At 39.7% G+C, this 16550-nt stretch overlaps 1 protein-coding gene across 5 annotated transcripts in view; it reads right to left on the bottom strand.

The window, feature by feature from the left end:
- The window catches only part of CADPS2 (calcium dependent secretion activator 2), a 276456-nt gene extending 271138 nt beyond the window's left edge, over nt 1-5318 (bottom strand). For 4 of the 5 annotated variants that reach the window (XM_026051658.1, XM_026051660.1, XM_026051659.1 and 1 more), the window contains exon 1: nt 5004-5318. In XM_026051658.1, coding sequence (XP_025907443.1) covers nt 5004-5318 — 315 coding nt within the window. The remainder of the gene's footprint in view (nt 1-5003) is intronic. The other variant, XM_026051662.1, reaches the window with a different exon arrangement.
- Between the last annotated feature and the right edge of the window lie 11232 nt (nt 5319-16550).

Below are 16550 nucleotides of genomic sequence, written 5' to 3'. Positions count from 1 at the left end.
GAAAATTTCAAACCAAACACAGACAAATCTTATTGAATAAAGGCCTTATTGAATTCAAAGGTGGTGAATACACCATTGATGCATTATTCTTTCTCGAGAAGCTAGGAAAACACATGGTCAAATGTCCATAAATATCTAAGGAAAATGTGTAATTAAGTACAGATTCAAAACTCTTTAGAGCTATCTTCATCTCTGGCACAATTTGCTATGTTAATGTGAAAGATCATTACCCCATGCTTCCATTTCACATCTCCAGTATTATCTTATTCCTCCATCTTTACCTCACATCCACCAATAACCAAAATAATTCAGGATGTAATAGCAAGTTACCAAATCACTCTGAATACTTAAAAAGAATATTCTTTATATATGTATATATATATTAGGAGTATATACAGAGTACTACAGAGTAAAAAAATCTGCAGACAGATGTAAAAGTATGTGTTTCACCAAAGTTTGGGCTAAACTACATTGAATAAGGTATTGGAAAAAAGTTACCAGATTTGACAGACCACGGCTGTAATTAACTGCGATGGATTTTTTCTCCCCCTAAAATCACACTACTTACCTTTCTTTTTTAATTAATCTTATATATCACAATAGAGTTGAACTAATTTTACTTGGCAGAAAGAATGAAGGATGAAAAAGGACAAAGGAAAATACAGAAATAGAGTGAAACATTGCCTGTATTTGAAAGTCTTTACATTCACTAGTATAGTTCAATCCATTAAATGTAATGGTTTCAAGATCCCATATAGTAAATTTTAATGTTACTGAAACAAGAAAAACATAAGAAGTCAGAAAGACTATAAACCATTTCCTCACTGATATGACAGTGCAATTGAGCATATTTGATATGTGAATTCCATCTCATTCCCTTTCTGGATAATATGTTCCACATTAAAAAAAGAAGCAAACTGCATTTTGCAATATTTGCTCAGCAATATGCCAAATGAACTGGCAGAAAGAACAAATTACTTCTGCTCTCAAGTAGGGCGGATACTATTCTTAGGTTATCGGAGAGACTACTGGTGCACAAGCATTATGGTATTGGTGTATGATTCCAGACTGGTGCGGAGGGCTGGGCACAGGGTCCATGGGGCATCGCAGATCCTCGCCAAGCGCTACCGTGGGTCATGCCTCTGCTGCAGATGAACACCACATGCACTAGTTCTTGCTGAATAACACACGTGGATAATCTCAGTCCAGTTTACGGTAGACACACAGCCCCATAGCAGCCATAAGAAAGGAAGCAAAAGGGTAAGAGAGTAAGAAACCAACCTGAATAACATCTTGGGTGTTAGAAAACTCATCCAGTAAGTCCTTGACAGTATTACTGTATAGAATACATCTTTAGCTATCACACATGCAAAAGTCTTACATCGTCTTACATCTTACAACAAGAAATAATGTAGCCTAGGTTGTTCCCTTCCCACCCCTAAGGATGACATGGTGCCACTACGTAGCACACAACACAGTGGCTACAGCACGAAAGAAGACTTCTTCATAGGACTCTTGGATGATCTCAAACTACCAAATCAGATTTGCTGGTAGCTCAAAATTCAGGGACAGTTCTGCTACCTTATATTCAGTAATTCACTGGGTAATATATCAGATTGTCAAGCAAGAGTAAAGATGTTTATGTATATTTCATTACTTCTACAAAGAAGTGTAACTCCTAGGGAGAATCATTCTTTCATGATATGTATTATTAAAAAAAAAAAAAAAAAAAANTTTTTTTTTTTTTTTTTTTGAGACTATGGAAGACATCATATAAAACGGTATAAACAGAATTATCAGTGCAAAAGTGGACATAGCGTAGTTCATTTTCTGAGTTTTACGTTCTACAGAAAAATTTAATGGCTGTCAAAAAACTCATTATGCTCTCAAATGAAAAATAACCTAATATGGTAAGGAATCCATGGCCTTTTTGTAAACAGGCTAAAATGAGATTTGGTTAAACACCTTCTAAGTAAATCTAGCAATTTAACTCCATTAAACTCTACCCATTTAGAAGCGTGCACAGACTGAAATTCAAGCATGATAGGGAATCACAGAAAGGAAGAAGCTGCGGAGGACGCAGCCCTCAGCGTTCCCAGGGCTTTGTCAGCTAGTCAGGCTAACAGACCAGGTGAGGAAGCTGCAAAAAATAAAATAAAATAAAATCTCTTCCCCAAACAAAGATTACCTGGAGGGAGAGCGCAGCCTCTGCCACTACAGAGTGACTACCACCAAACCATTTCTGATATCTACCTCCTGAAAACCTCTCCAAAACATGCAGAAGGGCACCTTGACATCACACACACAATGGTTAAGGTTAGAAGCGACTTCTAGAGATCATCTAGTCATTTAGTCCATCTTCTGTGTAATTCTAATTTAGGAGATACTATTAGTTTGCTTAACGTCATACAGAGGCAGCTGTGGGCAAGCAATTTGCATGAATGAACATCAATTTCTTTTCTCAGTGGGGAAAAAGTATAGTATAATTAGTATAGTATAATTAGTGTTGCTCTAAGGATCATCTTTTCCTTGCCTTTTTACCAATATGAGAGGGAAGTTACGTGCAGTGCAACATTCTTGTTTCCTGTAGCCTGTGATRCAGCTGTCTCACCTGCTCATGAAAATACTTTTCCAAGCTAGTATAAAAGGAGTAATTCTAATCTTAAGTGGTGCAGAACTTTGACATTCATAAACCTCCCCCTTAAAGATAACTGTTTCTTAAAGCATTTAAGATAGGTTAAAGGCTTTTTATGATGTGTGGAATGAACTGCCAATTAACAGATCAATGAAACAGAATAACTCTTTTTTTTCAGTTACTGTAATTATATCATGGTTGAATAAAATAAATAATAAAYAAAAGCTTGGACATAATAGGTTGATACAAAAGTGCTCAATTACAGCACTGTTGTAGGACTGCAATAATACAGTGCTATTAAGTATGCATTCTAATAACTTAAGCTAAAAGTTTTCCATATAAAGTTAATTTTTATTTGACATGTGCATTTTCAGCTAGATACAGCAGCTAATTTTATTCTAGTATGAGTATTGTAACAATATCTGTTGAGTGACAAATCTATGCCTTATATGTCCTGTTATCTTTCTCCTTTGTGATATTGTAAGTATTAGCAAAAGACAAAATATCATCCCAGATTTGCAGTTAAATGTCAAAAACAGACCAAAAAAAAAAAAAGGAAAAATAAACAAAAAATCCACCACTATTTCCAAATAAATTAGTCAAATCAAAACTCAGACATCACTCAAAAATAGCAATTAGCACCAGTTTAAGGTTAGACATCAAGTCAATTGTATTGTTCAGCAGTTCACTGCCTCTAAGGTAAATCCACAAACATTATGCTCTGTATGGGCTGAAGATCAGTAAGTGCCTTTTACACATCTCTTCATCTAACTAATACTTGAATTTTTCTTAAAACACAGTTTCTGTATTTAGTGAACACAACCAGTAAGAACTTCTAAGTGTTTGGTGTTTACTGAGCTTGATAGCCATGACTTCTAGCTTGGGAGGTTCATTACAAGAAAAATTCTTCAGTAGGAGGACAAGGCAGCACTGGAGCAGGTCACACAGAGAGGCTGCAGGATCCCTCTCGTCACTGGAGGCTTTCCAGCCTCAGCCAGACTGAACTGCAGCTGATCTGGTCTGGTGTTGATAACAGTCTAAATTCAAGCAGGAGGTCAGACTTGATGACCCCTAAGATGTCCCGCTGAAACATCATTTCTCTGATTACTCTATTTTGGAGAGGGCTGGGGAATGAAGGACAAAAACCAAGATTTTGTCCTTTTTTTTTTCTCCTTTTTTTTTGGCTTCTTGTGTATGAAAAATTCTCCTGCAAGTTTCACAGCTTAAACAGCTAAAACTTCATGAAAAAGCAAAATGCTTTTCCAGTGATCATATTATTACTATCACCAAATTGCCTTGCCAAAGAACTGACTAAGAATGAATTACCTACAGCAGGCACGATAATTCTGGCACCCCAAAACAGTTAGCACTGGATTTTACAAACCCTTAGCAACATAGGAGTACCAAGCTCATAAAAAGCCAAGTGGAAATGAATTCTTTTTTCGCAACCTATCAACATCCCTCCAGAAAGTGTTTCTTTAGGGCTTTTTTTTAAAAAAAAAAAAAAAAAAAAAAAAAAAAAAGGAAAAACAGAACTGAATAGAAAATAAAGAGATACGAAATGTTTTTCTGAACATTCTAAACATTTCAAAACTGAATTATCAGGGAACGTAGGGTCACGGTCCAAAACTTTAAGCATTCTATGTGTTCACTGGCATGGAGGTGATGGAGAGCTGGCGCTGTGCACGACACACACAGCACACCTGGCAATTTTCACCAGGTGTGCACGGGAGGCAGAGAGCAATTTCGGTTAGCCTTGCCTAGAAGGTCATTCCCATCACACTCCTTCATTTTACTAGTTTCTCTGTATAGAGCGTGCCCTTGAAGCAAAACAGCTTTCCTTTTCAGCTTTGAATGGCAGCTGAATTTGCTTGCGTGGGACACAGATGGTTCAAAGAGGATCTATCCGCAGGAGGCAGGTGCCACGACCCCTCCAAGAGCCAAGACACCACCGGCGCGCCCGCCCTCCCGCTGCAAACCCCTCACATCCTTAAGCCAGCGCTCTGCACTCGCAGTCGCTCCCGGCAGCGAGTTTAAGCGCGGCTCTCAAAACTTAAAGGACTTCACCCGCGCAGCCGGCCGCTTTCCGGGGGCTGCGCTGCTGCCGTTCCGGCAGAAAGCGCCTCGCAAACGCTCTGCTCCGGCACCGAGCCGAGCCGAACCGGGCGTCCCTCCCGGGCCAACCTGTTGCCGGGCCCGGCGCGGCCAGGGCTCCGCGGCCGGGCGGAGCGGAGCGCAGCAGAAGTTGGCGGCGGGGCCGGACAGGACTGCGCGGCGCTGCGCGGGGGCAGCTCGGCCGGGCGGCTGCGGCGAGCGGCCCCGGGGGCGGCCGCGGAAGCGCCCGCGGGTGGGCGGGCGGGGGTCTCACCTTCTGCTGCCGGCGGGCCATGTCCGTGGGCTGCTTGGCGTTGAAGGGGTGCGCGATGCAGCGCACGATGAACACGTAGAGCTGCAGCCGGAGCCGCTGCTCGCGCTCCTCTCTCTGCAGGCGCTCCTGCTCCTCGCGGCCCTCGCTCAGCACCGACGGGCTGGGGCTCGCGGCCCGCGCCGCCACCGCCTCCCGGGCCCGCGGGTCGCGCGGCGGCAGCGAGCGCGACGAGCCGCCCGCCACCACCAGCACGTCCCGCCGCTCCTCGTCCAGCACCTCATCGGACTCCTCCTCGCTGGAGGACGGGTCCAGCATCGCGCCCGGCGGGCGAGCGGCGCGCCCGGCCGCGCAGCCCCAGCGACGGCGGCGCGCACCTTTCCGGACACGTCGAGTTTACACACGGGCTATTTCCTAGCGGCGGCGGCGGGCGGGCAGGGCGAGAGGCGGGGTTTGGGAAGGGGGTCGAGCTTGGGTTGCCGTGGGAATTGCTCCGAGCGAGCGGCTCCCAGCGGAGGCGGCGCTGGGCGAGCACGGCGGCGAGCGCTGGCCCGCAGGTGGCCACAGGTGGCCGCAGGTGGCCTGTCCCCCTCTGCGAGGGGAAGCGAGGGAGCAGGACGACCGGGTGCGGGCGGAGTTTTCCCATATCCGGAACAGGGAAGCGGGGAAACGCGTCCGGAGGCGGCCCCGGGGCCTCCTCTGCTGCGTGGTGTGGGGTAAACACGGGTGTCCTGCGTGAGTCCGGGAGAGGAGACCGCCCAAAGCCTCCAAAATCGAGAAGAGGGCAGAGCTGCCGCGGGACACGTCCGCTGGGGACCCGTGGTGGGGACGGGGGGCTGCACATCCCACCGAATCGCTCATCCCGGGTGCTTGGGAATGCACCCGTGTTCGCACCACTTGTTTGCATAGTTAGGACTGCGAGAGGGAAGTGAGAGCCTCCGATGAGCAATGAATCCCCAACAAAGTGAAGGAGGAAAAAAGAAAAGATGAGAAAAAAAAAAAAACCCACCATGTGAAAAAATAAACTCTGTGTGTAGCCCCTTCTAAAGGTAACTGTGGGGAGGGAGGGTACATTAGGTTTCATTTGGTCAGCAAGACCTTCCTTTGCTCGCTGCACCCTCCCTCATACACAGTGGTCCTGATCCCCTGAGGCCAGTGACAGCGGAGGGAGGCCCGGGAAGGAAAAGACAGAGCTGTTACCATTTTAATGCATTAAAGTGATGACAACTGAGGCTCTGCCCACACAGCCCTTGGCCTTTGCTGACTAGTAGTGACAAATTTTAAGAGTCCCGAACTGGGACACACTCCAAGGCCTGCTCAGTTCCACTGTATGAAGATAGTCGTTCATCCCTTTTAAGCTGGTCTAAGTTTAAAGTGGTGGTTTAAAGGGGCTCTAGTCTGTTACTAGCATTTTGATGCATCCGGTCCTCCAGTAAGAGAATTAGGAAGCAGGCAGCTTTCTCCTAAGAGAACCAGCTTGCAGAGGGGAAATTACTCCTCCTGTGGGCAGCTATTGGCTACATGTCAGGATTAACTCTTAGGATTCTGGGTTCCCAGGAGAGAAATGAGGTGCAGCATCCAGAAAGAGCAATGCTGGCAAACACACTGACTTTGTTGGTTTAGGTGGCTAAGTGTAGCAGTTATATAAAAACAATTTTTTTTAATATGGCTCTTTGTATGACATTAGAAGAGTAGCAGAATTTGTGAAATGCATAAAGACAGTCAATGAAAAGTATGAAATGACCAGAAATTGTTAAGGCCAGTTTTTGTGGGTACCACCATCACCATATGTCAGTATCTTGTAGGAGGCAAGAAGAAGACAAGGATTAAAAGAGGAGCTAAAGCATCTTTTCATTCGCCTCATAAGGGCAGGCTTGACATGCACATGAGTGCACTGAGGCAGTTTTTTTGCAGGAAGATATTAAATGAAAGACTACAAGTCTTATCTATTTTTCTTCTTCTTTTTCCAAGTACTTTGTGCAATAAAAAATATATAACTGGTTACAATAAAAAATATATACTGTAAACTGTTTTTTCGCTAAGAGAAATTCACAGCTGAAGAGAAATACACTGGCACCTTTGCAGATGCCTTTCACAGTAATTTACTGTCTTTTTAATGGCATGTACATATAAAATATGACAATCAAGAACTTGCCAGTGAAGATATGCAAATCATCTGCTGGGATATTAACTCTCTGAAGCTTCAAAGTAGTCAGATTCCAAACATTTTTAAGTTAAAGGGCACAGTTTAGCAGTATCATCCCGCAATTACTCCTGCAACTCTTCTCTATAGGAAAGGCTTCATCATTTCAGTAGCACCTTCCTTGGGTTTGAGATGTGCTGACCAATCTGTAGTTCCTCCTTGTCTTCTTGAGCAAAATTTCTTAGGCAATGCTTATCCTTTTGAAAGATCTTCCCTAGAGCTCTGTGAACAGGACCTCTAGTATGACAACCAAAGTCTTGCACTTCGCTTTCAAGCATCATTTCTCTATGTATCTTCTTATTTATAAAGAAAAACAAGAAAAAGAATTAATTCCAAGTTGAAAATATTCTATTTTGAGCATGGTTTGATGGAAAACAAATTTTTCTTGCATAAATTAATTTCACAAAATCCATTGACAATATCTAGGAGTGTATTTAATAACTAAGAAAGGGCACTGTTAACTTTGCAGCTCCTTTTAAGAATACCCCACCAACCTTTTCATCTGGCAGTCAAAGACTTATGTTTCCATTATCCAAGGCCATTCTCATCTAACATTGTTCGATAGTTTTGACTCTGTTCTTTTTTTTAATTCTTTGTGCTATTTTTTTCTTCAAATTCATTTAAATACAATATCTTTTTTTTTCATATAAACATTTCTATAAAGCATGTAAGTCACCCTTCCTGAATCCACATTATCTACTTTATAGATAATGCTATTGTCAGATTTTTGTGTTGTGAGTATCATAAGAGGCAGTCAGAATTTTCCTCCTTATTTCCTGGGAGACTTGCATTCACATGCTGCTGAACCAGTTATGTGCACAAATGTCAATATGAATCTATATACAAATACCTATGTACTTAAAAAATCCAGGCCTAATAATGAAAACTCATTCATTATTTCTCTTGAAGGCAATCTAACCAAACCTGTTTCATTTGTACTCCTGCTTACTTCTCTAATCTAATCTTAATGTGCTAATCAGCACATTTACTTAAAATTGTACTTTCAAGTGCAACTTTCCTATCTAAATTCACTTTATGAAGCATATTTATTTTAACAGAAGTGCATTAATAAGTAAGTGAGCTTTTCTTAATTATATAGCAATGGTAGAAAGGTTTGTCACTTAAACTTTAGGGGATAAAAGAAATAGTAAGAATTTAATACTGTAAAAATCATTTTTGAACTTATCAAAAATGTTTATTTCAAGATATAGATAACATATATATACTTGGGATATATATATATACAGCTAAAAATAAAGTATAGGAGTATTTATACTTAGTAAAGCCTTCCTATTACAGAATTAGTGCCTTGTAGCTCACTCATAAACTCTCTTGGACATTAAATTTGTTATTATTTGAAGGCTCAGTAGTTCACAGTCAATTCTTAGCATAAATAGTTCTTGCATTATTTTTCCCTAATGCTTTAGCTGACTAAATCTTGCAGTTAACCAAGAATTTTACCTTGTACTATTTGTAAGAGTATTGTAGCCAGACTGTGATGTTTCCAGGCTGCTTTATAATTGCCATGTCTTGAGAATATATCACACCAAATAGTGCTTACCTGGTGGGTTAAGTAAGTGACTGTCCTTTGCCTTACCCAGTGTGACCACATTTATTTATATAACATGAACTTGTATAGAAAACCTTGAAAATATGAGTGAGAAATGGCACAAAAGTACAAAATCTGAAAGTAAACTAGAAGGAGTTGCATTTTATGATTATTTTTTAAATAATGTAACTGTGAAGCTGATCATGCATCAGTTTTGCAGCCTGGCTCAGAGTTCTTGAAGGCCTCTGACTGTTTGCACTGTTTTCCTTTGATATGAATAAGTTTTTGCCCAGGCAAGAACACATGATAGAGATGCCTTATGCACCTGTGGACTAAGTAGTGTGTGTTAGCAATCCACCTGGAGGCACATACATTTGGAAGTGAAATAGAACTTGCATATTGCTTTGTGATGAGCAGCATCCAGTAGATCTACATAATTATAAATTTATCAGTGTTTTTGTGCTACCAGTGTATGGCTCTATAGTGTGAAAATCCATACATAGCCAATGCATTTCCCTACTCTCCAACTTCCCTATGCAGGAGATTATTTTTGTTCCTTTGTGAGGAGTTTGAGAAAATAGCTGAAATTTCTGCAGGTTTCATATCTGGATGTTACACCTCATATGTTTCAGGTGTTCTGTGCAAGTTTAGATGTTTGGCTAGGAAGTTGTGGAATGAAGTCAGTCAGTGACATTTTTGTCTTGGTCACACCTATTGTGGCTTTGGCAGTAGTAACATGAGCATTACAATAAGGAGAACTCTTCAGCTTGTCTTGGCAAAGAAAAAGGAAAAGGAAAAGGAAAAGGAAAAGAGAAAAAAAAAGAAAAAAAAAAGAAAAAGAAAAAAAGAAATGCTCAGAACTCTCCCTGAAAATCAGGCTTGCCTGTCTTTTTTGTTTTGCACCAAGCCCCACTGTTCCTTCTAGGAGCACTATGGTGAATGACGGGAGTGACACAGCTGCTTTCTAAACCCTGAAAGAAAGGATTTGCTTTATTTTTTTTCCCCTCTCTTTTAATCTCACAAGCAAGTGGCAGAAGATTTGCCATCTTAAAAGGTGGAGGAGACACTGCATGGCATTAACTGCCTTTTTATTTTACTCCTGAGGCTGCTCTACTACAAAGTCCTTTGTCTGCCATGACCTCTTTCACTTGCAGACAGCAACAGAATATCTCCTCTTACATAAATAGTGTCCTGTTACAGTTGCAAAGTTTAGGAAGGTTTTTCTTCCAAAACTCTTCTCTTTTCACTTTTTGAAACTGAGTTATCATTAGATGTAATGATCTTATGATTCCTTTACGTCCTGATAGCATCTTTCGATGCCCACATACCAGTGTCAAGAGGCTGAATAGGTCTCAAACAAGAGCACAGGGAAGAATGAGGGTCCACGTGCTTGATTTTTTTCTACTAGCTCTTCCAACCTCTGAGTGAAATCCTCATCTTCTCTTCAGATATGTCCCTAAAGAAACCAAGCCACCAGGCAGCCAGGGGCAGTTGAGGAGGGTAAATGATGTTAACAGCTGAGCGATGTAAAAAAGAGAACATGATTTTGATCTAAGCATTTTCTTATGTAGATTCGATTTTTGTAGCTCAGGCTTGATTCATATATATGTCTGCAAATATACAGATATACATAAAAAAATGTTAGTCATATGTCCTGTTTTGCTGGCACTGCATTACTCACAAGCTGTGCAGAATCAATATAATGAACAGGTTATTGATAAGAGACCAGATTAAAATGTGTATCACATCATCACTTAGTACTAAAAGCAATTCTAAGGAAAGAAGATTTTGGAATTAATTTGATTCCATGTAGCTCTTGTCTGAAATGCAGTATTGCTTTCCAATGCTTAAGTTTCCAGCCACAACAAACCTCTGCAATCTAAACTTGTACTTTTTGATTAAGAAAGTTAGGACCCTAAGCATCATAGGATGTGTTGTCCATTAGCTCAACAATGCCAGTGGAAATCTTAGAGTAAGTCTCAGTATAAGTTAAAAAAACCTGAATTAGCAAAATTGAGAAATGTACAGAACCATGAGTTAACTACATTTTGACCATAACACAGTAACACTTTGATGTAGTTGCCGTCATTAAGACATAGGTAGCATTGTGTTTACTAAGGATGTTACTACTGTTTTCTAGGGATTTTCAGCAAAGCTCCCTATCAGCTGAAAGGTCTAGAGCATTCTGAGGAACATAAGAGAAAACAGTATCTCTTATGGGACTATACAGCTGCCGTATGTGAGGCACTCACAGACCCTACTAGTGTGTTCCAGTGAATCGTATTACACTGCCAAAGGTGCTCAGTTAAGCCCTCCTCAGTCCTATAAACAAGTAATAGAAAGCAAGCTTAGATAGAACCCTCAGAAATTATCTTCTGAATAAGAAGTTATTTTTATATCCCCAGGTAAGATCCAGTATAGCTAAGTAATGCCTGACTGATGCTGGTCTACTCTTCATACCCACCCAGCGTTTCACTTCCCTAGGCCAACAGGTCCCAGATTTAACTCTCTTTCATTTCAGAAAGCTTGTCCTACCCAAAGTTTCCCATTCTGGAGCTGATGCCATCCTATGGCACATCAGCATTCAGCCTAGGAAGAAGAGCAAGGACGCTTTGTGGGCAGCAAGGAGAGGTGAGATAGGAATTCACTCAGGCTCCATGGCTCTTCCAGGAGCTGATGCCCACTCTGCACCCTGCTCAGGTGCTTCCTGGGCTGAGCTGCTCAACAAGTTGTCCCACACTGCAGTGCATGAGTCTCCCTCTCTACCCCAGCAGGGAACAGACAGGGATGTGGAGAAGACTCCTGGGAGGAAGAGCAAAAGGAGTTTTAAGCCTTTTGTCAACAATATGTTTAGGGACCACTAAAAGCTACTCTGTGTCCCTGAGCAATCTAAACCTTTTAGTGTAGGCTCTTTCTGTAGTGAGCATTGAAAATGGTTTATTACTTTCTTTTTTATAGAGGGTTTTTGTAAAATAATGAATTACCCTGGTTCTCCGCATCTTTCTTTGAGCTAAATGACCTTAATACCTAGTCTTTCTGTGTAGATGATAGGTGCAAATTCTGATTATTCTTGTTTTTTCCATGTTGAAGTACATTTCTCTTGACATGGCATTCTCAAGGGTACCCAAACCTTCCCTCATCACACCGAGTAGAAAGCCCAGCTACTTTCTGATGTGTATAGACAACTGTCCTTTTTATATATCGACTAAGAGAGCTACTTTTCTTGCTAGCACTATGAGCTGAGCAACTGCATTCTGACTGAATTAGAAATTCGGATCTCCTCCTCCATCAAAGCAGGGATTTGTGCAGTGCGATTGTCAGAGAGGACTGTTCTGAAATAACAGGGACACGGGAGAGGTAAATATGCTACAGTACTCTGAATTCCTCCTCTTTATGCTCTGGAAATCCAAGAAGTTTTGCTCAGCTTTTCAAATTCTTTATCAAACGAGCATAACGTTTTGCATACTGTCCACTGACAACTGTTATTATTATCCTGTTAATTTTGTTTGGCTTGTTTGCTTAGATTCCCAGGCTCTGTACATAAGTAATTAGGAATGTACAGTTCCCGATGGACAGGAACTGAGCTTGTAACTCACTGGTAACTCACTGGTTGGATGACTGACTGCCTGCATAGTTCGTTCATAGCCATTTTGTTTATGGAGTTGCAGATGGACTTCAGCCTCAGTCTAATCATCTGTTATTTGTCTTCCTTTAAGGTGAATTTTGGCGTTTAGGTGGATTGACAGTGTCCTTTTCAAATTTTCCATTCCATTTGTTATGGAAATTAAATGTCATTTAACATGGCCTTATTCAGCACTTCACTGACCAGTGAGTGACGAATCAACCTTCTGGAATATAAAACAGATAAACTTCAAGCATCGGTGCCCTGACACTTAGAAAAACAGGCAGAGTCAACATTTGTTTTGTTAAATTCTAACTAATTAAAGAAATGGTACAAAGGCCATTAATTCACATCCCAAGTGATGATTAAAACAGAAATAGATGACAAAACAAGGTGAACTATTTAATGAAGCCATTATACAAGGATGATGTGCGTATATGAAAATTTCTTCAGAAGTTTTAAATGGTAATATAAAGAACACAGTGTTTGTGATCAGATCCTCCCACTGCATGCAAGGAAATCACTTGGTTCTAACCCTGATCTATAGTAATTTTCTGTTTCATGATGAAGGGAAAGCTTTGAACAAATTGGCAGACCTTCTAGAACATATGGTCAAAACAAAAAGAATCCCTGCTGCCACATTTGAAATTTGCATTTTAAGTACTTGGACAGTCATACCCTGCTCAGATACCTGCAAATGAGATTGACTTTGATATATATATGTATATATTTCTCTTAGAATGTTTTGCAACCAACTTATCTGCCTTAGAGCATATAAAAAAATCTGCAGAGAATCCACATACAGGCAGCAGTATTATTGCTCTTTAGAAGATACAGAATGCTTGTAAGTGTGATTCTCCCTTTTTCAAAAGCATGCTAATCATATCTCGTCTATTTTTTGCATGTAAATCCTCATGAGTTAGGACTTAATCCAAAGTCCACTGCTGTCAGTAATTGGCCTTCCTTTCTCTACTGTGGGCTTTTCTCTCTTCATTTTTCATAAGGCTCTTAGACTCTTGGCCCTTGGATGAAGGATGCAGCTTGGATGAAGTTGCTAGTTGAATATATCAGAATATAGTCATTTCTAAGCCAGAGATAGAAAAGTCCTGCTAGTGCCTGGATTTACTATTGAGAAGACCTTCTTATAGATTGTCTTAACTGACGCTCTTACTGCTTCTTTTTAGAAGCAGTAAATTGGAATTATTCTTTAATTATAGCTAGAAATTCATAATATATTTCTTTTGATTTTACTTAAGATGGCCCATTATCCTAAACCGTGTAAGTAGAAGTGACATATTATGGCTGTGTTCTGGATCCCATGTGAAAATTCCATTTTTCCATGCTCCTTTTGCTCTTCTAACACAATATTCTGGGTTAACAGAAGGCATCTTTTTACTACTATTGTTGAAACTGTATAGTTTCAGTATATATTTTAATACAGTTCAGTTAGTTCTTCAGAGGTCAAACAATTCCTTTTTTGTTCAGATTTTTTTGATTGTAGTATGTAGCTGATGTATTGCTAATTCATGCAATTCACCACAAGTTAGTATCATAGTAACAAAGTACCTGGGCACATTATCTTCAGCACCAGCAGCTGCACTGAGTGAGAATCCAGCTTTCATACTTCCTCATCTCCCTCTCCAAAAGCCGTTCTCCTCATGCAGAAAAGTCAAAGTGGGTACACTCTAATTGCTTATCTTTTTGATAGAGCAGTTATAAAGAATGTAATGTAAATTTATCTTTGCACTTTTACTTCCCAAATCAAATGATTTTGGAGGCAGTATTACCATTTGGGGTCCTCGATTCCTGAGCAATTGGATTTGGTATTACTACATTTGGCTTTTTGTCACTTTTGGCTTTTCAGCATTTTATAATCTTAGTGGAACTATTTTTGCAATGTTCTGATAATTCTGTCAGGGAGGATGTCATAAATTCACACTTATTATCTTGCAAGACAGGTAAAATTTTGATTTATATTTTGTATGAAAGACTGTAGTGATTTCTCTGGAATTACCAACTTTTTATCTGGCAGTAAGCTGAAAGGAGAGCTAGACACATACAGCCCATATGTAAGCTGTGCAGAAATCTGTACATTTGCCTCTAAAGTAATTGCATATGTAAGAGCACAGTTAATATTTTGTTTTATCTTTTGTTATATCCTTTCACATATATAGGATATTGCTAAAGATATTTCAACTAACATGGGTATTTATCAAACAATTTTCAATTAATTCAGCTGTTTTGGTTTTTTTTTTTTTCCAAAAACTAATTTGAACAGAGTCCTAGGTTAAAGCATGTCTTTCAGTACAGGTTTATTGAAGTACATTTGACAGATTGGAACATACTTGACAGATAATGCAAGCAGAAGGTGACATTTTTCTTCATATTAACTATATTTAAATATTTGCATTAAACAAATTCCTACAGCAAACAACAAATACAACCATAATTTCTTTGTGCTGTCTGGTATCTTGAAATCAGTCCTTTAGATTAGCACCTTTGGGAGTGCTTGGTAAATCATGGCATGAGATTAGTGTCATGTGGAAAGTTCGCAAAGGAAAATAGCAGGAATAATACCAGATTTGTCTGCCATTCAATGCTAGGTTTTGCAAGTGGAATATTTTTCTCCAGCACCACCTGTCTGAACAGCTGGTGAGGAAGTTGTGCTCTTTCTGTTGTGATGTGGAGCTTCACCACATTTATCCATTAGCAGGACACTGCGTTGATTTCCAGTGGACTTGAGACATCCATCATGAATCATGAAGAAGAGGCCAGGATGGGAGATGTAGCAAAGTGGTTTTAGTAGCCCAAAATGTAGAAACTTTCTCTATATGGCCCACAGTGACATTTCAGACAGGTTACAAGGGTACAGTCTAATGGGATTTTTGGAGCCTGTGCTTCCTAGCATAATGAAATCCTGGACAGAAACTAGTCTATTAATAAATCAGTGTTTCAAAATTGTTGTGATTTCACTCTGTATCTGTATTGATGTTTTTTTAATCAGGCTTCCTGGAATTTTGGGTAGATGTCTTTCTAATAAAGCATAATAATATAATTTAAAATATATGTGTATGGTGCATATACACACACACACTTCCTGCATACACAGTTTGCCTCATTCAAGAAAGCACTTCATTTTATGGGTAAACTTATCTCTCGCCAAGAAAGTGCCTAAGAAATGTCAAGATTGCTCAGTGTTTAATTAGAATAAAATCTAAGTTTAAAGTTTATAAATAAACACATATTTATGTGTGTTCCCAGCAAGGTCAGCAAGATCTTTTATTTTTTGTAGGAAATGTATCCTTTCCCTGTTATCATATCTTCAGCAGGAGATCTCCGTACCCATGTAGATCCACTCTAATTTCATATAGAATCAGGGTTTGCCTACAAGATTATTGCTGATGAATTGGGGCTTTCAGCAGTTTCCCATGCTTAATACAACATTTTAATAAACAACATCACAAACTCAGTTATTTTCTTACTTGACAGGCAAGAAACTTTAGAAATAAAATAGATTCATTTTTGTAATATCAGTAAAAGGAAAACAGTGTAAAGTCGAGTTCTTATTTGCACAAAAGATTCTTTGTGGCACTTCAATGATTAATGGGCACAAAGTGAGAACGAACACTTACACCTCCTTTAGTTACAGGCCTTACATATTTAGGGATTAAACCAGAAAATGACTCCCAGTCCGTACTATTTGAATGTGTTGGGGTTTTTGTCTAAAGGTACAGCCTCTGCAATCACATAAGTAGGAAAAAGCTTCTACTTCCATGGAGAGAAAAATGAAAAATATTGTTATTTAAAATTGCTCTGAAAAAACTTGAAAATATGACTGAACTTTATCTAAGTGGCCCCCCCAGAAGCTAGAGACAAATAAAATGAAATATGAATTTCTTTTTAATATTTGATTTAAGAAACAAATCTCAAGAGTTCTGAGATCTCTCACATGAAATTTTAGTATTTATTGAAAGTTCTGATACTAGAATACTGGGAATATTTGACATTGTGATAGAGTTTATAGTTAAGTGGAAATTTTGCGAGAGTAACTGTCAGAAAAAGTGTTCTTTCTCATTCCTAGAGATAATTCTGACTTTTCATGTATATAGAAACTATACAGAGACTGTTAGTTTTTCCTTCTTATGCTTTGTTGGCAAAGAAAGGCCTTATGCATGA

This window comes from Nothoprocta perdicaria, unplaced genomic scaffold, assembly GCF_003342845.1.
Source record: "Nothoprocta perdicaria isolate Ctin4 unplaced genomic scaffold, notPer1 scaffold_79, whole genome shotgun sequence".
Taxonomy (NCBI): domain Eukaryota; kingdom Metazoa; phylum Chordata; class Aves; order Tinamiformes; family Tinamidae; genus Nothoprocta; species Nothoprocta perdicaria.
This window is presented reverse-complemented; position numbering and strand designations above follow the sequence as displayed.